Source organism: Neltuma alba, unplaced genomic scaffold (assembly GCF_004799145.2).
Source record: "Neltuma alba isolate B1F8T4 unplaced genomic scaffold, ASM479914v2 tig00012167_pilon, whole genome shotgun sequence".
Classification (NCBI taxonomy): domain Eukaryota; kingdom Viridiplantae; phylum Streptophyta; class Magnoliopsida; order Fabales; family Fabaceae; genus Neltuma; species Neltuma alba.
In genome coordinates this window covers 260,087-284,667 of record NW_021636714.1, presented here as the reverse complement: position 1 = coordinate 284,667, position 24,581 = coordinate 260,087, and the positions used below count along the sequence as shown (strand labels likewise).

At 36.2% G+C, this 24,581-nt stretch overlaps 2 protein-coding genes and 1 pseudogene across 2 annotated transcripts; 2 read left to right on the top strand and 1 right to left on the bottom strand.

Moving 5' to 3' along the window:
- The first annotated feature begins 2,223 nt into the window (after positions 1 to 2,223).
- On the top strand, positions 2,224 to 10,735 carry LOC114724047 (protein MICRORCHIDIA 7). Its single transcript, XM_028910315.1, has 21 exons — positions 2,224 to 2,967; positions 3,926 to 4,000; positions 4,172 to 4,206; positions 4,285 to 4,363; positions 5,248 to 5,340; positions 5,436 to 5,520; positions 5,846 to 5,921; positions 6,089 to 6,217; positions 6,377 to 6,404; positions 6,762 to 6,859; positions 6,987 to 7,088; positions 7,163 to 7,324; positions 7,398 to 7,493; positions 8,104 to 8,155; positions 8,239 to 8,350; positions 8,470 to 8,543; positions 8,688 to 9,001; positions 9,197 to 9,291; positions 9,376 to 9,463; positions 9,961 to 10,083; positions 10,218 to 10,735. Exons 1-21 carry the CDS (start codon positions 2,499 to 2,501, stop codon positions 10,299 to 10,301), a joined length of 2,469 nt encoding a protein of 822 aa, XP_028766148.1. The 5' UTR covers positions 2,224 to 2,498; the 3' UTR covers positions 10,302 to 10,735.
- Positions 10,736 to 12,461: 1,726 nt separating this feature from the next.
- On the top strand, positions 12,462 to 14,621 carry LOC114724114 (phosphatidylinositol transfer protein 3-like). The gene is made up of 6 exons (XM_028910407.1): positions 12,462 to 12,946; positions 13,382 to 13,643; positions 13,726 to 13,762; positions 13,870 to 13,975; positions 14,136 to 14,246; positions 14,320 to 14,621. The coding sequence occupies exons 1-6, from the start codon at positions 12,842 to 12,844 to the stop codon at positions 14,434 to 14,436; spliced, it is 738 nt and encodes a 245-aa protein (XP_028766240.1). The 5' UTR covers positions 12,462 to 12,841; the 3' UTR covers positions 14,437 to 14,621.
- Positions 14,622 to 16,637: 2,016 nt separating this feature from the next.
- On the bottom strand, positions 16,638 to 23,549 carry LOC114724063 (protein BONZAI 1-like; annotated as a pseudogene).
- Positions 23,550 to 24,581: the final 1,032 nt, after the last annotated feature.

The window sequence follows — 24,581 nt, the reverse complement described above, 5'->3', positions numbered from 1 at the left end:
TGGTGAAAACAGTTTTGACTATGCCGTCTAGGAGCCTTTTTATCTCAGGAGGAGTAGAAGTATGAACATCCCTCTGAACACCATGAAAGTGTTTTTCATAGTTGGTGATCCATTCAAGAGGCATCAACTGAGCAAGTTCCTCTTTTGGGATCTATCAGGGAATCTGGATGACGGAGGTATCATCAACTCTATCAGAAACCACATAAATAGCATCTTTAGTGGAATTTGAAAAATGAATATCAAGAGCATGGTTCTGAACTCTATAGATAAGTTGATGATGAAGAGTTGTTGCGATGGCTCTGGGATCTTGTTCTGCTCCAACTATCTGAACTTGGATTTTTAGTCTGTCCGTCAAAGTTGGATCTGAAAGCTTGATGTTGAAGTCTGGGGCCACAGTAAGGATGACACTACCGTTGCTGAGAGTGGTCAAGACAACACCAATAAGAGCATTACTATAGGAAGTATAGGTAGTATCAACTAGAGCAACTTTAGCAGTGGCTGAAATTCCTTTTCTCCCATGGAGTGTAAGAATAAAGCGTACAACACCTATATAGAGATGGGTATAACCCTGAGCTACCCATTCATTAATCAAAGGTTGAGGTATATCAATAGTGACATATTGTTCATAGGAAGAGGCAGGAAGATCACAGTTTTTCTAGATTGGTAGACTGGACAACTTCTTTTACATGGGGTCCTCGAGTGGAGATCAGGTTTCTTACATTCCTGGTGACACGATTGGTACGGTGATAAAGGCTATAAGGGCTAAGAAGAGGTAGATCTGTTTCCTGAACTCTAGCATCTTCAGGAAGATGATCTATCTCAACAAGGTTTTCTGTTTTTCTAGAAAGAGTTCTATGAACAGAGGAGGGAAGTCTTTGTGGGATAAAAGAAGAAGAAAGGTGAACAGGTTCAAGGTTGTTTGAGGTTTCACTCATGATAAGATGATATCTTCCTACTCACCTTCACAAACAATATCTCACTTCTGTCAAAAAGGGTGCTGGCTTTGATACCACACGGGGTGTTAGCTGAACTGGACCAAGCTAACATAGTTTGATATCCAAAGCTTTAGTCCAGGTAAAGCCATTCATTCTCAACTCATCAACGGGCCACGTTAGGACTCTCGGCTTTGAATACCAGATCTAGGATAATTGGAAAGATTGTCACTAAACACTCCTTCATAGATCATGGTCAGATTCTATTTCTGATGCACAGGATCCTCTTAAAGAGGCAAGTGTAGAGCATACTTAGAATTTCTAGCGACAAAAGAAAGACATTATAAGTGGGGCTTTCAGAAGAAGAGAGAAATTTAGAGAGAACTCATGAGGAAAGCACATTAGTATTATACAAGGAAGTTGATACAACTCCTTCTGCCTGTAACTAATGGCAAAGTGGGGTTTATATAGAGGCTCGGTGTCATTACATGACAAAGTCCTAATAGTAGATATCATTACGACGGGTAGGAGCCATAATGACTTGCTATCCTAAAAATGACACTATTGTCAACTACTTTAATAAAGGCAACTACTTTACTGATTATAAGAAGATGAAAGAGATTACGAGACGAACTACTTTAATAAAGTAAAAGTAGATGGTGACATAAAATAGGAATGTGACGGGTCCCCCTTATCTCAAGTATCTCAAAAGGAGATTTTTTATGATGGTGTTCCCTAGTCTTTACAGATAAATTCATGGCTAAGGGATAGATTCATGATGCCTTCTGGGTCAAGGTCATTTGAGTTATAGTGTCTCCCTGTATAGTAGGAGTCTTCAAGTTCTGGGTCAAGGTCATCTTGGTTAAGATCCTGAGATTCTCCTGCAAGGAATGGGAGTTGTGGCTGAAAACTTGGCTGAGGAAGATGGAGTCTATATTGTCATTCATGTTGGCCAAAAAGGAAGAGAGAGAGAAATTGTCACTCATATACTCAAAGTCACAAAGACAAGAGCCCATGGCAATTTTTTTTAGTTACCCAAAGCATCCTCTCACTTTAACAACAAGAGACTAATCTCTCGGAATATTGTCAGGTGTCGTAACGGGGACCTCTTCTAATAATATTTTTTTTTCATACACACTGCTTTAAGAATCAAACCCAGGAGATAATATTTAAAGTGTCTAAATCTTTGGACCAACACTTGTTGGCAGAGCCCATGGCATTTGTTCATATTGGGTTGGATTAAGTAACCAATATTGCTTCCAGGGCCGAAAATACAAGAAGAAGAAGAAGAAGAAGGAGGGGGAGAGGGGTACGATCGGGTTGACGTGGATAAACGGGCTGTTGCGACGCGTCTGGCCTCGAAAGTTCTCGGCGCCGCTTTAACTTCCGGCCCATGTCGGGTGAAACTGGAAGGACAAAATCGAACGAGGCGGTTTAAGGTCTCACGAGGAATTCCCAAATACTCCGGTTTAGTTGCTCTGCTGAACGTGCTTGTTAGTTTTCTACTTCTTTGTAGTCTGTCTATTTTCTGCAACTGCTTCTTCCTCCGTGCTGGCCACAGCAACAATGGACGCTTGTATAAAGCAAGAACCTTGCGGTGCTCCCAATGTTCAAAACTCCAGGCCGAAAACCGAAGTTACTTCGACCGCCCCTGACACTGTAATCGAACTCAGCAGCAGCGACTCGGATTCAGACATTGATTTGGACAATTTAATCGGCAGCAGAATTGTCCCAGCCCTTTCAAGAAGGGAAACTGGTACAGATGGGGCTTTGGTTGCCAACCATGGAGGTATTTCAATGAAGCGAAAGACCGATGAGGGCGGAGTCCATTTGCCTCTCGGATTTCTTGGTTCTCTTCATTCGGAAACGCCACAGCCGATGTTGAGATTGCCAGCTCCTGAGTTGCCTTCTACTTCGATACATGCAAACGGCAACGGATACTTAAATGCGCGGTCCAACGCCAAGAGCTGCAAGCAATTCTGGAAGGCCGGAGACTATGAGGGCGCGAGTAGTGATGCTTGGGATTCTTCATCCGGTACGGCAATTTCTGCATATCACTTACTATTCTAAACGGACTCTTCAGGTTGTTTTTGTTTTTTTAATTTTTTGCGAGAAACGGCGAGTGACCATGGCATCCCCTTTTCAAGCAGCTGGCTTTTATGTCAGTTTCTAGTTTTCGTGTTTGATTTATGTTCCTATTAAGTTCTCAGAGGATTTGTATACTGGGGAACATTGAAATGGTTGCACTAGTTTGCTGTATGTCTGGCTCCGGATTAATTTATATAGGCATTGGCGATTTTATGTAGTCTTGGGAACACGGAAATTTGCACGATGAGCTAGAGCTATTAGTTTGTAGACTAGAAAGGTTGAGAGTCTTTCTCAACTGAGGAAATGTTTGCATGTGGTTATTACATTGGATGGCGGGAAACTGACGGGAAAGGGGCCTTTCCCCTCAAGAATTAGAAGTTTCAGAGGACGAGTGGGATGTTAGAGGAATCTTTCCCCTTTAGTCTCTGCTTTTATTACAAATGGGGTTTTGAACTTTTCCCTATTTTCTCCATTAATTAACCTAAAAGGTAGAAGCAACCCTTTTCCATCTTGTTTCTGCCCTTTGCATGCCATGCCATCCATTCTCTTACCATTTTCTCTTCCCCACTTCAAATCTGACAAACATATTTCTAACTGTCGGAAGCAGGAATTTTCCACATGGGGTTGAAATGATAATAACGTAATAATTCTCATGCTGGGTGAAGGTTTTTGGCCTTGTCACAGTTTATATTCCAAAGTAGATTTAGGGGGAAGACGCTCGGCATTTTTGAGCTTAATAAAGCTGTTGATAAATTGTAAATTAAATTAGCATTTGAATAGTTATTTTTTTAATTATTTTGTTCACTTTATGTGCTATTTGTAAGGTTGTCAAGCCTGAGGCTCCTTGAGTTTCTCTGCGTCTCTGACCCTGCAATTATAACTTGTGATTTATTATAATTATACAGGTGGCATGGATCATGTCAGAGTTCATCCGAAGTTTCTGCATTCTAATGCCACAAGTCACAAGTGGGCACTTGGAGGTAAAATGGCACGTTTTTATGAATGTTCAGTCACAGGAATGACATGCTTGTGCCTCTCAAATTGTTTGGTGAAATAAAAGATTTTTTTTGTCTTGGACTTCAGTATTTTTATGGTTATTGGTTGGTGATTGTTATTTGTGCTTAACATCTTTTTTTTTTTTTTTTGGGCAGCTTTTGCTGAACTTTTGGATAACTCATTGGATGAGGTATGATACACTGTTTGTTATAATATTGAGTGGGATACTGCTTGCTATAATTTCACTTATTTACTTATTTTGAGTCAGGTTTGTAACGGGGCTACTTATGTCAACGTTGATATGGTGATAAATAAAAAAGATGGTACAAGGATGCTGCTGATTGAAGGTATTTCCATTCTTTCTAAAAAAATTTCTATAGTATCTGAATTTTCAATTTTTCATTTATAGAGCTATAGAAAGGAAAAGTAAAATGTGGAGGGGTGAATTAGATGAGCTCGCCTGGCCTCTCCACACCTAAATTCAAGTTGCCTACTTTTGTCACCTATACTGTTGCCTAGTTCTTACTCTTTTCCATTGAAGTTAAAGAGGAATGTATGAGGTGAGCAGAGTGACACTTTTTGAATTACATGTTGGCTAAGTGGATTGCCTATAATTAAAATGAAATTGGAACAGAATAATAGTAGTTATGATGGGTAGCTATAATAGGAGGGGAGAAAGAAGAGGACCGATGGAAGCATCCTTGTTTGTATGAGAACTTCCATGCTTTGGACTCCATAAAAGCAGAACCGCTAACTTATAATTTAGAAGCTGGAGTACTAATGATTCCATAATATTTATATATAAAAAAGAAAAAATGGCGCAAGCAGCTTATAAGGAGAAGGTTCTGGAATTTGATGAGGGATTAGATGTGCTTGAAGTCCTAAGTGAAGAATTGCTAGCTGCTTGAATCAAGATTTTAGGAACTTGTTCAATTTTTGTTGCTTTCAAATGAAAACTCATGACCTTTACTACCAAACAATGGGAGTCCCTTGTTTCAATTCCATCTCCCCACCTTTTCTTTATATGTTTATTTTTCGACAAATTATATACCCTACAGGTAGGATTGATGTGTTTGCAACTTCAGATGTTTGAGTCGTAGTAATGTCGTTGTCATTTATGCTTATTCCATCTCATTATCAATTTCCCTTTTCCCTTCCCGCATAAAGCTACATGGCGATCTTTCTTTTGGCAATCTGTTTTTGTTATGTTAATTATTTACCGCTTTTCCAGATAATGGAGGTGGAATGGATCCGGATAAAATGCGTCAATGCATGTCACTGGGTTACTCTGTGAAAAGCAAATTATCAAATACTATTGGGCAATGTAAAGTGTTAAGTCCCTTGTCTACATACAAAAATTTAACTCATTGCATATTATATTGAAGTGGGCTTGCTGATCCTTTACTGTTGATGTGATAGACGGAAATGGTTTTAAAACGAGTACCATGAGACTTGGGGCTGATGTAATTGTGTTCTCACGCTATCCGGGGAGAGATGGAAAGAGGTTGGTTTGATTTCTTATTGCTTTCCCCTTACAAATTAAGAATGAGAAAAACACGATCATAAAATGTGATCATTGAATTATGTTCTGTATGACATTTTTTCCCCCCACTGCAACTACTCTGTTGGTTGCTTTATTGCTGGTGCAATCATTGGCCTGTTGGTCAGATTTAATGTTTATACTTCAAACATCAATTCTTTTCTATAAAAAATGAACAACTTCAGTGTTTATTCTTCTTGTTAGTTTTTTATACTGTCTCTTATAGTTTATTGTCTTCATTATTGATCATGGTGCCTTCGTAACTATGTGACATGGTTGTTGTTGTTAGCTCTACACAAAGTATTGGCTTGCTGTCCTACACGTTTTTGAGGTGTACAGGGAAGGAAGACATTGTAGTACCCATGGTAATTTTTCGTACTTACTATAAATTTTACGTTTTAGATAAGACTCAAGATGTATAACTCATATTTGTTGATTTGCGTTTCACTTTAATCTAAGACATTGTAGTAGCAATTACTTATTATTTTCCATTGCATCTTACCGTTGTTTTTTGTGCCGTGTGAACTGAAAGCTTGATTATGAAAGAGAAGGTCAGGGCTGGAATAGGATAATACGATCTTCTTTGGCAGATTGGACTAAAAATGTTGAAACAATAGTTCGATGGTCACCTTTCCCCAGTGAAGATGATCTTCTTCGGCAGGTAATCAATTGATACTTCGGGAAAACGTTTAATCGTGATACATATGAAAAGATGCCTGTGTAATGGACACTTAATCTCACAATATCTCATCATAGGAAGTGATTTTCGTTGATCTAACCGTCGAATTAGAAATAATTATCATATTGGTCATGTTTATAGGATTTTAGAAAGAAGTTGGCGACAAGAAGTATATAATTGGCCAGATAATATCCTCTTTATATCTGGAAAGCACACTGTACGTTTTGTGTTTTACTTTTTAAATATGTTGATAGAGTATCTAGCAATGTTGGATTGATGTAAAATTTTTTGACTTTGATCTTCATGATTGAAACATGTAATGCAACTGTACATATATATATATATATATATATACAGTTTTGCACACAATGTACGTAAGCATGTATTTCATTCACTTTTTTTTTTTTTTGGTTTGTCCTATTCTACTGGTTCATTTTCTGGTTTTGAGCAGTTAGTTATTGACGATGAATGAGCCATCATTTATTCCTCTAAGGATGAATAACTTTGTTAGCTTTGCTCTTTGCAGTTAATATGATGAAAGGTCAGGGAACACGAATAATCATATACAACCTTTGGGAGGATGACCAAGGTCAACTGGAACTTGATTTTGATGCAGATCCGCATGTATGACTGTGATATTGGCAACCCCATTACCCACCACAAAAAGGGGAAAACAATCCTTGCATATATAAGCAAGCTTCATGAAATATTAATATTAGTATTCTTAATTTTTCTTAATTATATATGACAGGATATTCAAATCAGAGGAGTGAACCGGGAGGAGAAACACATACAGATGGCTAAAGAGTTTCCCAACTCTAGGCACTTCCTCACATATCGACATTCGTTAAGGGTTCGTCATATATTTTATTAAGTGTACAAGAGAGATTGTCATATTTTTCTTACTATTTTTCTATCTGTATCCAGAGTTATGCCTCAATTTTATATCTGAGGCTTCGTCCAGGCTTCAGAATTATTCTTCGTGGGAAAGATGTTGTGCATCACAATATTGTGAACGATATGATGATGTCTCAGGAGGTTACATACAGGCCACAAGCAGGCGTGGATGGGGCTCCAAAGGATTTAAATGTAACATGCCTGTTGAACATTTGTTTTTATTTTTATGACGCATCTGCACAATTTCATTTAGATCTTGTTACAGATGGTTGCTGTTGTGACTATTGGATTTGTCAAGGATGCAGTTCATCATATTGATGTTTCTGGTTTCAATGTTTATCATAAGAATCGACTCATAAAGGTAGTGTTATTCATGGTTGACGAAGATTGTGGACAAAATTATATAGCATTTTATTTTGTATGTGGTTCTGTTATTTTAGAATATACATAAACCTCTTTTCAAACAAAAAGATACCCTACACTCTAGTCTCATTCTAATTCTCTCTCTCTCTCTCTCTAAAGCCTGAACAACTTTCTTTTTTGTTTTCAAAATTTGTATTTAGGTTAGTGGAGGGTATTTTAGTAGAAATTTTCAAAATCAGCTGAGATTGCATGGTAAATTTTTGTTTTAGGGGAGGTCTATGTATATCGTAAACTAGTGGAGAGTGCTGTGTAATTTCAACAAAATTTAGGGGGTTTGTGTAATTTATTCTTTTTTTAAAAGAAATTAAGTGAATCGTTATATCTTGTAAGATTAGAAATGTTGATTTATTTATATATTTCTGAGAATAAAATCAAGGCTTCTGTATGATTTAGAAGTGTACATTTTCTGCTTCATCATTCATGATAAATGAACAAAGATCGACTGTTGTCTGTAGTGGGTAGCTGGGACTTAAATAGTAGCAGTGTTTCTGGAGGACTCTAGATTGTCAATAAAATTTGGTCTCACATATGGTTTTGATTTATTTCAGCCCTTCTGGAGGATTTGGAATCCTGCAGGAAGTGGTGGGCGAGGGGTCATAGGTGGGTCTTTTTGTCTTGTTCTTTTTACCTCTGCCAAATTGGCCGTGTTTCATTCTGACAAGTTTTGCACCATACAAACGCAGGAGTTTTAGAAGCTAACTTTGTGGAGCCAGCTCATGATAAGCAAGGCTTTGAGCGTACAATAGTTCTATCAAGACTAGAGTCGCGACTGGTACAAATGCAGAAGAGTTATTGGTAATTCTTGTTTCTCCATGCAAATGAGTTTTTTTTTTTTTTTAAATGGTTGCTTATATAGTCATGGCTCTCTATTTTTTTAAAAATAACTTAAATCTTTTTCATTCTTCTCTGGGTAGGCACTCAAACCGTGAGAAAATTGGTTATGCTCCTAATTGTAGCAAGAAATTACGAGCTGAGAGGGCAGATAGAGGTCAGTTATGAGGTCTTGCTTTTGCTTTATTTATGTACTTGATGGAGGTCTTGGTTTTAGCTTTGATTGCGTAATTGTTGCTAATCCTTTTTGTTTTGGAAAGGACAAACTCGTGAACTTTTACTTCTATACTTTGTTTTGCAGAGACATCTCCTGATTATACTCCGGGATCATCACATTTTAAGGGGAAATACTCTGCTTCAAGCCGCAAAGCAACACCAAATATTGATAAGTTAGCCTCTTCTAAAAGAATTGGAAGGAAACAAAGTTCATACGAACTGGCAACGTCTGAAGAGGATGATAATGATGAAGATTATGTTGTTCACCCCAAGAAACGAGCAACTGAAGACAAGCAGAAGACATTTCAGGCCGAGAAATCTCTAGGTGAGGACAGTTTTCTCCAAGATATCACATTAAGCGGAAGAACCTTGAAGTCCCCAAGAGGATCCAAGCCAAAGGTGATGCATTTTCCCTGTATAAGCATGATTGTCTACCTATTTGCTTAATCTCAATGTCTAATAAGAAGCATTCCTTGTTCGTTTTTGTTGATGTTATTTGCATACAATATGGTGGAAGTGGTTGAATTCATCATTTTGGATATTTTGGTTTGACTGGTAAAACTCAAAATTGTGCGTATGGTGGTTGAATTGCAGGGGAATGATGTTAGTGAAGCCCGTTGTCCAATTTCTGATCCTGATATATGCACTTTGGAGCAGTTGAAAGAAGAGAATCGGGACTTGAAGGAAAGGTATATGTTGTACTTGTTGCTCGCTGGCTGTTTGGGTTGCTTTGTTGGACTTGATTCTTATAATTTGCGATTCTTGCGTTGTAGATTAAGCGGGATGGAGGAAGAAATTATTGGAGAATTAAGGCGGGATTTGCAGCATGAAATGGACAAGTGCAAATCTCTTGAAGCTCAGGTTTAAAATGCGACTACTTATTTTCTATTATGGAAAGAAAGAAAATTGATCAGATTGATGATCAGTCTGTTGTAGTTTCACGTGATGACAATGCTCTTCTTTTAGCTTATATGTAATTGAACTGGATTGTTGCCTATTATAACTTCTGCATGTATATACTTTAGTTCTGAATTATCTTTCTTTTAGGTTTGCTCATACTTTTGTTACTTTCATCATTGCTGTGCTAAGGAGGATATCTGCGATCTAATTCATGGTCGAAGTGAATTAAATTAGAAAGGATATTTTTTTTCTCCCTAAATTGGAATGGAATTTGAGGAGTCGGGGAGTGTGTGCCTTAACTAGTTATCTAGCTAGTAAAATTATAAAGTTGCTGACTCCTTTTGTCGAGGATCACTTAAATCCAGTAGCATAAGCTTTTAGGTGAAAACGTTGACTTTATTAATATTTCTGGCACATTCTGCATATTTCTTATCATCTCTTGAACATTATATTACCAGCTCCGGGCTGCTGAGAAGACGATTGAAGAATTGAACAAGGAACAAGAAACTATAATTGATGTATTCACCGAAGAAAGGGATCGACGAGATGCTGAGGAGAAAAAATTGCGAAAGAAGTTACAGGTTTAACTTCCCACTCTTCCCTCCAAAATTGGAGTGTAAAAGGAGATTTAGCTGTTTGTCTGTTTTTATCCAGGAAAAAGAAACATCCTAATTCTATATGATGATATCTTGTTTAACCTGTCTTTCCACTGTAGGAAGCATCTGATACCATCGAAGAACTCCGTGACAAGGTAAGGCTGCAAGAGAAGAGGCTTTCAAGTGGGAAGCTAGGACGGTGAGAACGTGAGATCATGGTTTCTGAATTCTGACTACGAGGCTCCTGACACGTATTACTAATTTTGTCCATCAATTTCATTGGCTGCCTATGGGCTGGTCCATCGTATATAGACTGCCGGATCTTGCTTATCAAACGTTGGAGGGGTCGTATCATGTGCGGCCAGTTTTGAGCTGTATAGTTGATGGTGCTTACTGATCTAGATTCTGTATATATGGCAATAGCATGTGATTGATTGTTGCTCCCTTGGCCGTGTCTTGATGAACATTCATTTAGTGTGGTAAATGGTGCCTTGTTCTTTAGTGTATGTAATGCATTTTGTGGTCCAAAGGGAAGTTTAGCATTTCTTTGTGCAGAATTGGGATTTCAGTTCACGACCTTTAGCCCACATTTTAACTCTTTGCTGAGAATATTACTAGTAGGAGACTGTTTTAAGAATGTTGGGCTTTATCGTAGGCATCTTGCATCTTTCATGCCCATGCGAGAGCCGGATTTTTTTTTTGGCGAACTGAAAGCAGCATTCAAAAATCAATGCACGGTTGAGGCTGGTCCCCCTCCTTTTTAAAAAAAAAAAAAATTATTCATTACTTTGTAAAGTTGGCCTGAGAGGCTGGCGTTTAGGTAAACCAGTTTTCAAGCCCCCACGTTCTTTAAGATGCAATCTTTTCGTGATACATACTGTAATGATTATCTTATCTTAACAGCTCATGCATTTATTTTTGTGACGTGCATTATTAGTGGATAAAAGGGGGCAGAATTAAAGCCGCCTAGAAATCAAACTGCAATGTGCTGATTCCTGGTTTGATGTTATCATTATTTTCGTGGCCGCATGGGAAATTTTTTTTTTAAAAAAAATTCTAATGCATGAATATTAAATCTTCCATTGTTTGAGTGTTGAATTTTTACGAGCGGGTATTATATGAGAGAGATTATTTGTCTCAGCAATTTATTTTCTTTTTTAAGGGAAGGATCTTATTTTTTGGAATTAATCTTAAAAATTTGAGGCCTTTTTAATGAAAGCTTGTTATGGTGATCTTTATGCGTGTAATGTATTGGTAACAAAAAGAAAACAATCTTTGTCACCAATAACAAAAAAGAAGAAAAAAATCCTTATGAGCAGCTGTCCAACAATAAATTTGTGGCCCCTTCTTAATATTTTTAGTGATCCATTGGGTATGCGAGCATGGGCCCATTCCCATTGCATTCTCGCCAAGTAATTTCATTTATTGAAGGAATGTCCCTTTCCTATAGAAAAGAACACGGGCCTGCTAGTTCCAGAAAGGAAAAAAATTGAAATTAACAATAATGTAACAATGTTTTAACAAAAATATATAATATTCATAGTCTTAGATTAAAATTGTAATAAAAGTCAAATTTATTACTCTTCCGGTCCTTAATATAAGATCTATTTAACTAATTTGATTAGATAAAAAAATTAAGTAAGTTAGTTAATTATAAAAATGTGACACGTTTTTCCTAAAACACCATAATCATCTTTCTTAATACCCCTCTCTGTTCTACTTGATTATGGATGAGGGAGTATTCATAGGGGTAATTTAGAAAAAATTATAAATATAAAAATGAGTCTTATATTTAGAACCAAAACTAACTTAACAATTAAGTCTTATATTAAGGATCGGAAAAGTAAATAGTTATTATGAAAGCATAACAAAGTGGATGAGAAACGAAACAAAATGTCCATTTTCCCCCCTTTTAGCTTCGAACGCAGGCAGCCATAGCACTCCAATGCGAAGGATGCATATCTTGTGAGAGAACGCAAAGGGTAAAAGAGTCAAAATAAATAAATACACATATTTCCAACAAAATTTTGGTAAGCAGTCTCTGATAAAAATTAAACAGAAAAATACAAATTTAAATTTTCACAAAAAAAACAAATTTAAATTTTCATAAATGTATAATATTTAATTTTTAACACTTTTGACTCGAAATTAATCGAAATTCAAAGTAACTTGAGACTCTAAATTTATTATTATTATAATAATAACAATAAACATACATATTGCAAACACATTTTTTGTAAGAAACAATTTTTAAAGTTTGAGTGCCCGTGATCGATGCTGTGAGTAAGACAAAGCATGCTTCATTTACTTCTCATCTAAGCATATCACGCAACCTGGATGGGGCTCCTCTCAAATCAAAGATTGAGTAGCTCAGCTCCCATTTTATGTGTCCCCCTTATCGTCGCACAACCTGGAAGTTTAGCATTTAGTTCGGATCATCAGTCTTAAAAATTTCTGCTTGATATCGCCGAGTCTGACTCACATACAAAATTTGAGGAATTCTCAATCTGAAACCGTTTATGGAAATAAAACAAAAAATCTTGGCGTAAGCCATAAATAACAGGAGCAGGGCGGTAGCATTCAATGAAGAAGCAGAGGTTTAGGTGAGTGGGGACATCTAGTGATAGGGAAGATGATATTTAAGGAACGTACGTAAACTTGAGCTCTGGGACGTGAATAGAAGATTTCAAACAGGGAATCCGCCCATAAAATGCAGTGAAAGGCGGCAACACCGGCAGTAGTAATGGCTTTAGAAGAAGACATAGAGGACATGAACAGCTCTGAGACAGAGATGTCCAAAATTCCTCTCATGAGAGCTTTCGTTGAGTCCAAGGATCCCTCTGCTAAGGTAATCGTTTGGCATCTTCCATTTTTCCGACAGCTTTGTTCCTTGATCTTCTCTAGCTGCCACCTCCACCTGTTTAGTTTTCATAAGATCATAAAGTTCATAGAAAATGGTAAAATACAGAAAAATAAAATGAAGTGCAAAATTGCTAGCAACACTAGCTGCTTCTTTTGATGACTTTCAGTTTTTTATTTTCAATGGTTAGATCTGTGAGACTAGTGAGAATAGAAATTTGCTTTGCTACGGACTCAGATCTCGAAGTGATTCTTCTGCTTCTCTGTCTTGAGGGTTTTGTGGTTTTGCTTTGCCTTCACATTCACCTTCGTTCCGTTTTGGACTGTGGACTATACCTGCAGCTTTCAACATCTTTAATGAACATGATTCTGAGAGAGTTTGTTCATTTTCTTACGTTGAGATCAAATGTTAATAATATTTCAGGAATATGATGATTTGACGATGAGAAGATTCTTGCGCGCTCGTGAACTAGATATAGAGAAGGCTTCAGAAATGTTCCTGGAGTTCTTGAAATGGAGGCGCTCATTTGTTCCAAATGGTTCTATTTCTCTATCAGAGGTTCCAAATGAACTTGCCCAGAACAAGATTTTCACGCAAGGACTCGATAAGAAAGGACGTCCTATAACAATTGTCTTTGGTGCTAGACACTTCCAAAACAAAGTCGGCGGTCTGGACGAATTCAAACGTTAGTTTTTGCTAAAATCCTTTAATCAGTTATAAATCTGACACCAGAATTCAGTTCTTACAAACTAAATTTGCGTCTACAGGGTTTGCAGTGTACTCTCTTGATAAACTTTGTTCAAGGTAATTCCTTTCCCTGTGTTGTTAAGATGCTGAACCAGTACTTAGAACTGTGAAAACAGCAGAAGTTTGTAACTTTTAAAAGTAAAATACCTTTTGGCGTGTCTCAGGATGCCACCAGGTGAAGAGAATTTCGTGGGTATAGGAGATCTTAAAGGATGGGGATACTCAAACTGTGATATTCGTGGTTATCTTGGCGCTCTAAAGATTTTGCAGGTGAAGTTGAAATCATTTTTCCCTCACACTCTTTGTGGGCAAGATAACAAGTAGTTCAAAAATACAGGAAAATTCTATTGAAGTGGGTATGTTAGTTGATCAAGAACTTGATCAGGAATCATATCTTAGTAGTTTCATGATGGGTTTCTTGTGGTTGCAGGATTATTACCCAGAACGGCTGGGGAAGTTATTCATTGTGAACGCACCCTCCATATTTATGGCAGCATGGAAGATTGTTTACCCTTTCATTGACAAGAAAACCAAGAAGAAGGTGACATTTTTTCAAATTTGCATGTTATATGTTTTAAGGATATATTCTTATTGATTGAAGGATGTGTGCACAGATTGTGTTTGTGGAGAACAAGAAGTTGAAATCAAGATTGCTGGAAGATATAGAGGAGGATCAGCTCCCAGAGGTATACGGCGGGAAGATGCCATTAGTCCCCATCCAGAATTGCTAGTTAAATGAGCAATCTCAGTTTTTCCCCCCTTTTTCTTTGAGCAAACGCGCAATCATAAACACATTTCGTTCCCAGTATTTACTTACTTTTGCCAATTGCTTCTTCGTTTAGATAAATCTGTGCCGTGTCAGACGCTTTATGAGGATATGATATGATAGAGTTGTATAAAATGGCGGGTTCTTATATTTTAGCTGATAACAATGGAGGTTAGGCCCCGATCCCAATTCGCCGAACATGTAATACTACTCTAGTCTTATATATCTATATATATAAGGAGGGAACTTGATGGAGTAGGGAAAATGAGGGAACTTCCATGATCCGTCTTTAAGTTCAGAGGTACGAAAAGGAAAATGCATGTTTCAACAAGAAGTATGCACACTAAATAGGAAATCAATATAAATTAATCGATAAAATTTTTTTGACAAAACCCAATTAAATAAATTCATTAATTGAATTCCGTGCAAACAAGGGTAGGTCACCTAACTGGCTAGAAGTTGGTTTGCAACAATCACATGGAAGTACTGTAAGGAGTCGAATTGTGAGAAATTCAAAGAGGCATGGCCCCTTTCCTCAGGGCTGAAACAACCGCCGCACAAATGAATGGATGCTTTTTCCCCGGGGCGGCTACCTCGTTCCTGCTCTGCCCAGGGCTCACCAGAAACTGACGTATGAGAACTGAAAAGAAAGCTCAAGAACCGCTGCTCCACCGACACTTTCCATAGCCGATTTTTTTTTCTCTCCACCTTTTAGCCTCTCTTAATTTTTTGGAACAATCACTGCGAAGTTTCATGAGATATAATTATCAAGAAGTTTCATAACTACTAAGTAATATAAAATGACAAATTCTGATATTATTATCATTAGGGCTTTTTTTGTGATTACGTTACTTTCTTAAAAACTATTTGATTTTCCTTTTTTTTCCTTAACAAATTTTTCCCGAGGGTCTAAACCACTGAAAATTCCATGATTACACCTCTCTTTGGAGACTATGAACGTGTTTTGAATAGTTTATAAACAACTTTTTAATTATAATTTATAAAATACAAGATAAATAAATGAAATAAATATATATAATATATAAAATATGCTTATAAATATTTTGAAACATGATTTCAAACAGGTCTTGTAACAAGTTAAACAACTCTAGCGTGATTTAATATTTATACAACAAGGGAATTTTGTGGGTCACCCACATAGAGGACCTGTTTGGCAAGCACCCCAAATCATGGTTTTGGGACCCAAACCATGATTTGAGAAAAATGTCAACCAAACGATCCTTAAAATATGAAATCATGGTTTAGGGGCAAACCATGGTTTTGAACCCCCAAATCATGATTTTATCAGAGCCAATTATTGGAAGCTTACGGTGGGCCCATCACAGGTGACCAAATAGCCCCGACTCAAATAATTGCTCTTTCTTCCTCCTTTGTTGCTCAAATAATTGCACAACAAAATAATTCATCTTCTCCAAAAAATTTTTACTCTTATATTTTATAAATATATACATGTGTTGACAATTAATTAATTAATTATATTAAACATCAGAGGTAGTATGTTATTACAAAAACTAGTTGTGAAAAAATGTTATGGGATTTCATATTTAAAATCTTTAAAGAAAATTAATATTTTTCTATTAGCAAAAAAAAATCATTTTTCTATAAACATATTTAATATTATGTTTTATAATTATATATACACACATTAATTATGTATTAATTATATTATCTTATATATTATTAATTGTTAGTAAAAATTATTTCATAACAATTTTATTTCTTCAAATCAAAAATATCATAAAACCTATTTCTTATATAATATCATATTAACTTATACCTTTTTGGTAATTTCTACATGTAAAAATACTTCTAGTAACAACTATCCAAACACTCTCACTTCTCATAATCACTTTTTTACAAAATTTATTCTCCTTAGAATCTATTCTCCAGAAGTTATGCTTCAAACAACGATTTAGTTTCATCCAAACACTCCCTTGAGTATTAAAGATGGGCACACTCAAGTGGATGAAATAGTACTGCACGAGTAATTATGCAACAGCTAAGCGTCAACCCTAATCAATTCATTGGCAATGCCTAAGATCCGAGCGCACCAACTTGTTGGTCCTGATTAAAAATCCTATCCCATCGTAGAATTTAAACACTGGGATTTCCATCGTTGGCGTAGTACAAAATTGTGCTCCGGGAGAAGAATGGAAAATTTCGTAATATTAACTTTGGATGGACAAACCAAGCCCAAATTCAAAACACACAAGAGGAAATGCCAACCCATACCTCACCATGCGTTCTTACAAGTGAGATAACAGGTTGGATGTGGCAAAAATAAACCCCTTTTCACAAAGCTTAACAGAGAATTTTCAACCCTTCATTCAGATCTGAAAAGGGCCTCGAAAATTGAAATTGCACAATGATCAATGAATGAGGAATTTTGATATGTACAGTCTTTACATGACTAGGGACTAGCGAGGTTGGATATTTCTGGCCCGCACGTAAGTTAAAAATTGCGTAGGTAGTTCTGCTAGTAGTGCTTGAACTACCGAGATCTCTCCATCTGCAAGAGGTGGGTAATTGTTCAGAGGCGGTTTATCAGCTAGTAGTACCATGCTAACATTTATATCGTACTTTGCAAACTGATACCTACTTTGGACATCCCGAAATGGAACAAATTGGACTATATCGCGTGAAGCAACCCGTCCAGATGAACTTTCAAGCCTCTCTCCCTTGTCAGCGTCTAAAATCTGCCCAAGGAATGGGAATTACCATTGAATATAAGAGTGAATTGCACACAATAAGCTTAACTAAGTTATATTTGCACCCTTTGTGTTTCAAAAATATCATCCGACTCTTTGACCTTTGATTTAAATTCGCAGAAACCTATATTTTTTGGTCAGTGAAATCAACTTTTGTAGCATAATGTAATTTTATCCTTAACCTGCTTATAATGTTGATTTAAACTTCAAAATGAGATTATGACGCTATTTTTAATTTGGAAATTGAAGTATCTCCGCAATTTCATTTTTTTAAAGAATTTTTTAAATATTTTTCCCTGAAGAAATAAATCTCATTAACAAGAAATAAACTAAATTTTTCGCAATATATATTAATAACAGATTGAGTAATATTTTTTTAATTTTTGAAAAGTATAAAAGGAATCAAGTACGATTTATCCGAACTTCAAGGTAAGTTATTGAGATTTATTAAAATACGGCAATATCAACTCCGCACGTAAATAGAAAGAAGTTGGATCTAATACCTCCATTTCTTTTTGAAATCAGCTCCACCAACTCCAACAATAAGGATTGACAATGGTAGATCAGATGCTTTAACGAGAGCATCTTTTGTTTCTTGGAGATCTGTAACTACTCCATCCTGGGAGGATATCAATTAAATCTCAGAGGAGAAATGGAAAATCAACGGGGTGCGAAAATCATAAATTTTACCAAGCCCTAGAATAATATGGATGCATGTAATGCATGCAACAAGCATAACAATCAAATAAGCACCAAGTTATAATTCAAGTCACAGCAAATTCCACAGATAAATAAGCAAAAATATTATAGTTCTTACAGTGATAATTAACAAAACAAAATACTTTCGTCCACCATTTGAAAGAGATTGGCTGGCAATAAGAGCAGCAGTGCTTATGACCGGTCCAAAAAGAGTTGGCCCAGCAAGCGAAACATTAAAGAGGGCACTTGTATATGCCGCCATAATTCCTGGTATCCCTTCAACCTGCAATAGCCAGACATGAATAAATATTGAAGAACTACAACTATCACATTGTGGTGAAAAGCCCCCGGGGGGGGGGGGGGAGGGAAGATCAGGCTTTGCAGTTCAACCTCACAGTAATGGCTGCTTCCATTCAAGTTGAAACAATGAGAAACAGGACCATCAATTGGCCGTGCTCCAAAACCCCAAGTAGGAAATCTCCTGTCCGAATCGTAAAACTGCAACACGTCCCCAACCTCTAAAATCGCCTGATTAAAAACATTAATGGCTCACGGACCAAAAACAAGTAGAATAATGAGTCCAATTTGGAATCAAGAATCACTTCTCACCCTTTGGTATGCATTTGGCCGGCCTGAAGGATCTATATATGTAAAGAATCAGGAAGACGTGGATTTCCATTTGAAGCTGATAAATGAGAGAAGTTAGACCTTAATATCATCTTGAATCTCACATAAGCAGAATGTCTAAAAGATATATAATTTTACACTGAAGATTGACTACACAAGGCAAACCCTATGCCGCAGCCTCAACATTAACCACATCACAGTTTTTACTAAGAGAAAAGTCATAAAAAAACTATTTTAATTTTTGGGGGGGGGGGGGGGAGATTTCAGAAGCATGTCAACTTTTGTACCACTACTATACTACACAATGAAATTTGACACACGTGTATTGGCATGTGGAGTACCAGTGAAATCGACAGCCACCATGAAGTTCAATTCAAATCCTGCAGCCAAGTAATCAAGGAAAGTATATTGGACACTTTGATTAAGCCTGTCCACAAATAGTTGGCTCTTTAAGACCTGTATCATAGTTGAATCTTTTCAGGGAGAGGTATGAGCATTCAAGATTAAAATAATCCTGACTAACAATAGAACTTGTCATGATTAATGGATAGAAGTACTCAAGTGGAAATAGGCATGATTAATATATAGACCTTGTTATGATAATTTTGTCCACCAGAAGTTGGCAAGAATAAACTTTCTCCTAGACCACCAGAATGAAGTTTTTCCAACTCTGCCAAAGATTTCTGCACTTTTCTGTTATTTGAGAATAAGCATCATTACCCTGCATTTTGTCCTAGGCACGTAGATAACAGATAGAAAAAGGATGGCTATGAAAGAGTACAGCTGATTACCCTATTAAATCATGTTTGCCATTGCTATTGAAGTTGTAGCATTCAATTATTAAAGGACTATCCTGTGTATCATAAGAGTGGAAAAAGAGAGAGTTCATATAATATAAAGTTAAATAAATGAATAAAATAATGAGGGTGTTTATGATCTAGTCCAAAATTTATGGTCATTTGTATGAGTCCTTGTGTTGCATGAACTTTAAGAATTAAGCCTACTTATTTATGACTCATGAATAGTACAGCTTATTACAAGTTTTTATATTATATATGGATATATAGAATAAGTCAAGTGCCGGCATATAATTATGACAAAAAAAACATACTAAGTCGAAACTTACCAGCACTCTTAAGTTATATATAACAGTTAGTAAGAAAAAGCAAAAGAAAAGAAAAAAGCAAAAGGGTATCTATACACGCACACTTTTTAATGAATAAAATGCTCATCTTGAACACAATAGAACATGAAGCAATGACCTTGCTATTAATAATACTTCAAAAACAGAAGGAATATGATTTGTCTATTTATTAACACACGACCAAAATCAGAATATCTTCACAAAAGGGCATCTACACACGCACACTTTTTAATGAATAAAATGCTCATCTTGAACTGTCACCAAAAGAAAAAAAATGCTCATCTTGAACACAATAGAACATGAAGCAATGACCTTCCTATGAATAATACTTCAAAGACAGAAGGAATATGATTTGTCTATTTATTCAAATAGGACCAAAATCAGAATATCTTCACAAAATTAAGATAACCATGACAAATTGAGATTGTCGACTGTCATTTAGATTTTATACCTTGCTTCCTACTTGCTGAATATTCAAGAACAATGGCTTCCAAATTGGATTGAGATCATTCTTTTATAACTTCTGTTTTGCAAATGGGAATTTGGGCACCACCCTCTACAAATTTTGAAATTAACAAAAAAGGGTCCTGCATGTCAAACAAAAACATGATTAACACCATAATTCATGCTCCTCACAGACTAGCAAGCTAGGAAAGATACGCCCATACACTTTTTGAGAAGAGATCTTTATTTTCCAAATCTGAACACCGGAATGTTATCTCCATTGTAGTCTTTGAGCTGACACATTCCTCTGCATGCACCAACAGCTTCCCACAATTTTCAGAGTGGGTTGATCTGGTGGCATCATCTTTGTACAGGTCTAATGTCAATGACCGATCAGATTTTGTAATTATCTGCAAAGAACAAATTGCTAAAGTCAACGGGTTGAATTGTTGAGATGTTAATTTATTTCTGTGAGAGCCACTAGTGCCAAATACATTAGATAATAAAGAATGGCAAAAGAACATCTGGAGTAATATGGTCAATTACATGAAGGCCCCATATGTTGCATGGAGTTTAAGGTAAGCCATACTACTCATGGCTTATGAATAACATGGCTTCTTATGGATTTTATATATGTACATATTGAAATTGATAATATGATATAATAAAATCGATAGCACATTACCATTCAAAAGGTATAAATAATGCGAATATTTTCCAAAGTCTGCACAATGCATAGAAAAATGTGTCTAATTATTTTTAGCTCAGGATGTTAGCCATCAATTAAAGCTTATATAAGGAATGCTCTTTTATTAGTGTTTCCTCTATTGTTTTAAGCATGCGTTACCTATTTCCTCCATAAACCCTTCATTTACACTTCTCTTGGTGCTTAAGAAATGCTTAAGAACGGAATAAATAATCAATATTTGTTTCTTCCCCCTTCCTTCCTCTTTTCTCCTTTTCCCTCTTGTTCTTATTCCCTCTCTCCTTTATTCTATCTCTCTATTTCTCACTTTCCTTCCCCTTTTTCTTTTGTTCGTCCTAGATCATCATGCTTCCAAATGCTCATGTATTTTTTATGGGAGAAGCCAATCTGTGACATGATCAGAAGTACTAGATCAGAAAGATCCAGGTTCATTGCTTGCACATTTCAAGTCACTGTATCATATAGGCTTTTCATCCACTTATAACACATCACACAACAAAAGGTATATTAGTCTTCATGTCACCTCAGATAATGCACAAGTTGCTTCACCTAGAAATTGCTGCTCTTCTAGCTTAAGCATCTGCAAAAGTCAACCAAATTGTTACAATCTGGAGCGTCTTACGCTCTTTGTGCTCGGCCAACTTATAGGACATTGGCATTTAATAATAAGCACATCAAAAGTATTCAATATAGGAATTCTTATCTTTTCATGGAAATAAAAAGAACATAAAAAAGCCTTCATCATATGCTTAACGTTACTCAAGGGAATAACTTCTAAGCATAATGCATCATAATACTGTACCTTTACATCTACATTGTGAAATTGAGTATCAACATCATACACACGAAACCTGTGATGGAAAAATTTTAACAGAGATACTCCTGGTCAAACAAGAAGATGGTCATATGCTTTGTTAGAAGTAAAAATATCAGCATTCAAACTTACACTAAAAACTGAACAACCTCGAAATGGTACATGAGATTGTGCTTAGTAATCCATGTGGGATTCAAGGAATTTAGAACTACTTCAGTGCGGCCAAGTTCCTCAAGTGCTCCATTTTTCCCTCTCAAATAAAGAATCATCATTGGATCACTCTGCAGCAACAAGAGCTAAATATAAGACATGACACGCCAACTTTCTAGCAATAGACGCAAGATGTGACTAAATAATGATAATGAGAATATTAAGCATAAAATTATGACATTTTTATAATAATGTTAACAAGAAGAATAACTACTCAAATTAATTTGCAACAATTACAAATTGACAATCTGCCTTGATCCATATGGCATAAAAGCTGAACTACGTTGATGAAGCCCAGCTTAAATTCCTTCATCTCTCACTTGAGAGAAAAAAATCAAATACATGCAACTTCTATCTTGCATGGAACAATACACAGCCACTGAATTTTGAGGGTTAATGATATTATCAATTTCTATTTTTTCCCCATTCTGTTGGAAAAGATCATACAGACAAATATATTTGATATATCAACGGACCATTAGAGAACCAATGATCTCGATTGGCCTGAATTCTGTGGTCCTTACTAGAAATATTCGATTTCCAATTAACAAAGTCATTTGACACGATATATATAGGATTGTCTTATGCAAGAAAGGCCTCTGCCCCTATGAATGCCCCAGCAGTTAAGATGAAAGTGCCAGTGACAGGAGCCAGGAGGGCACAACTAAACTGCATCTCCCTTTACTTGTTTAGTGTTCACCATGGCCATTCCTTCACCTATATTTTACGCCTCAACAAATTTGTGTTAACGACACCAGAAGCAATGCTGCAGCTACAAGAATTTTCTCACAATTTTATACCAAACAATCTTCAGATTCTGCATCATCCTCTGCCCTGACATCTTACTCCAACTGGAGGATGTGCTTTGTCATAAGGCACAGCTAGAGATTCTAGGTCATGATTTCATAATCTATATAACTATACAATCCTGATCACATTAAGTCGAATGCGACCTTAGAAGTATTCCTTGAATTTATTATTCTGGACTATGCACAATGATATGCTCGTCAAAACAATGGGTCCCAAATTATAATTGAGCTGGAATAAAACCGAAATTAAAAAGAGTAATACAAAAACAAGCCAGAATTTATAGAGTGGATATTTTAAAGCCAAAAACGGAGCTAACTCCTATCTAAATTACACGGATTCGAACTAAGTTTTAAACATCAACGACGATGAAAGGTTACCAAGATTCTACTCAGAGAAGTAGATTAACGAAATGCTTAACCAGCTAACCTTGGAGAGCACATCTCGGTCACGCAAGCCTGAAGCAGAATACGATAACTACATCACAAGAGAGACCACAGTTACACCTCCAAAAGCTAATTCCAACAAAATAAGGCATGAATTAAAGCTCTGTCAGTGTAACCGATTCACAAGACAACCGAAAAAGAATGTACAAAAATACAGAAAAACATAATTGCAACAGACGGAGAACCTCGATCTGAGAGAAGAGACCATGGTAGCCACGAGACGTGAGGAACCTATCCACGGCATCATTGGGAGCATCGGCGGGGTTGTGATGATGTCCGGCGGTGCCACCGATGGCCGCACGACCGCCGGCGACGTCGGAGCAGCAGTTGCCCATTCGATGTTGAGCGTTGAAACCAGTGCGAGTAGCTTGACCTCAGAGGGCCCGGCGACCTCAGCAGGTAACACGCTGAGAACACCAAAAATAACGTCAATTTTTAAAAGGAAGGAAACTGACAATTAAAACTTGACTGTAAGATTCCCGGCAATTATTTATTAACCACTTCTTTCGCGGACTCTCCTCTATAAGCCGAAGTTCATTTCTCCAGAAGAAACGCGTTTCACTTTCACCTATGCTTTTTACGAAGTCTTGTTGGTCAACCCATGGGTAAATTAAATTTTTTGGCTTAGTTTTCAAATTTATAACTTAAGATATCATGTTACCATTATTTTGATTTTGTTCTACATAATCCTCTAATTAAATAAAAGTGAAATTTCTTGAGTGAGGTTAGAGCCTCCTGAGAAATTAGTTAAAGTGGAGTTGAAAACAACCTTTCTAGGAAATTTCCTCTTCAATCACTTGACAACATCTTAGTCGTTAGATAGGATTTCAAAAGAATAATTAAGCAAAGCCAAACTCCATGTCGATTCCATTCACCCCTAAGTTTCTCTTTGTATCGCAGTGCATGGAAAGATATGTTGTTTCGCTGTGCATGAAAGTAACGGGAGACCAGAGGGCCACGACCCCCCCCCCCCCAAAATTTTATAATATGATTCGCTAAAATTATTTTTTGAAAAAAAATGAATCTCATATTCAAATCGAATCATTTCTTTGTCAGAAAAATCTGAACGATAAATTGCTTTAACAAGATTATATTACAAATATCATTGGCATTAAGGGGGTGTTTGGATAACCTCAAATCATGGTTTGGAGAATAACTTCTGGAGAATAGATTCTGGAGAGAATAGATTTTGAAAGAATAGCTTTTCTGAAAAAGTGATTCTGATAAAGTGAGAGTGTTTGGATAGTTGTTGTCAGAAGTACTTTTTTATATGTAGAAATTACTAAAAAGGACATAAGTATAAATGATAATTACATATAAGATATATTTCATAATATATCTTTATTTAAAATAAATAAAAAATATTAATAAAAAAAATTAATACGTACATATATTAATAAAATAAATAAATATGTTTTTTCCCAAAATAATTTAATAAAATAATTAAATATGTATATATATTAATAAATAATATATATTAATAA

Bases quoted from the DNA above. Each gene is read 5' to 3' on its own strand.
- LOC114724047 (XM_028910315.1), top strand. From the start codon at position 2,499: ATGGACGCTTGTATAAAGCAAGAACCTTGCGGTGCTCCCAATGTTCAA. The intron at 4,207-4,284 runs GTATGATACACT...ATTTTGAGTCAG, and splicing joins TGGATAACTCATTGGATGAG to GTTTGTAACGGGGCTACTTA. The intron at 10,084-10,217 runs GTTTAACTTCCC...TTTCCACTGTAG, and splicing joins AATTGCGAAAGAAGTTACAG to GAAGCATCTGATACCATCGA.
- LOC114724114 (XM_028910407.1), top strand. From the start codon at position 12,842: ATGGCTTTAGAAGAAGACATAGAGGACATGAACAGCTCTGAGACAGAG. The intron at 13,644-13,725 runs GTTAGTTTTTGC...TTGCGTCTACAG, and splicing joins CGGTCTGGACGAATTCAAAC to GGTTTGCAGTGTACTCTCTT. The intron at 13,976-14,135 runs GTGAAGTTGAAA...TTGTGGTTGCAG, and splicing joins GCGCTCTAAAGATTTTGCAG to GATTATTACCCAGAACGGCT.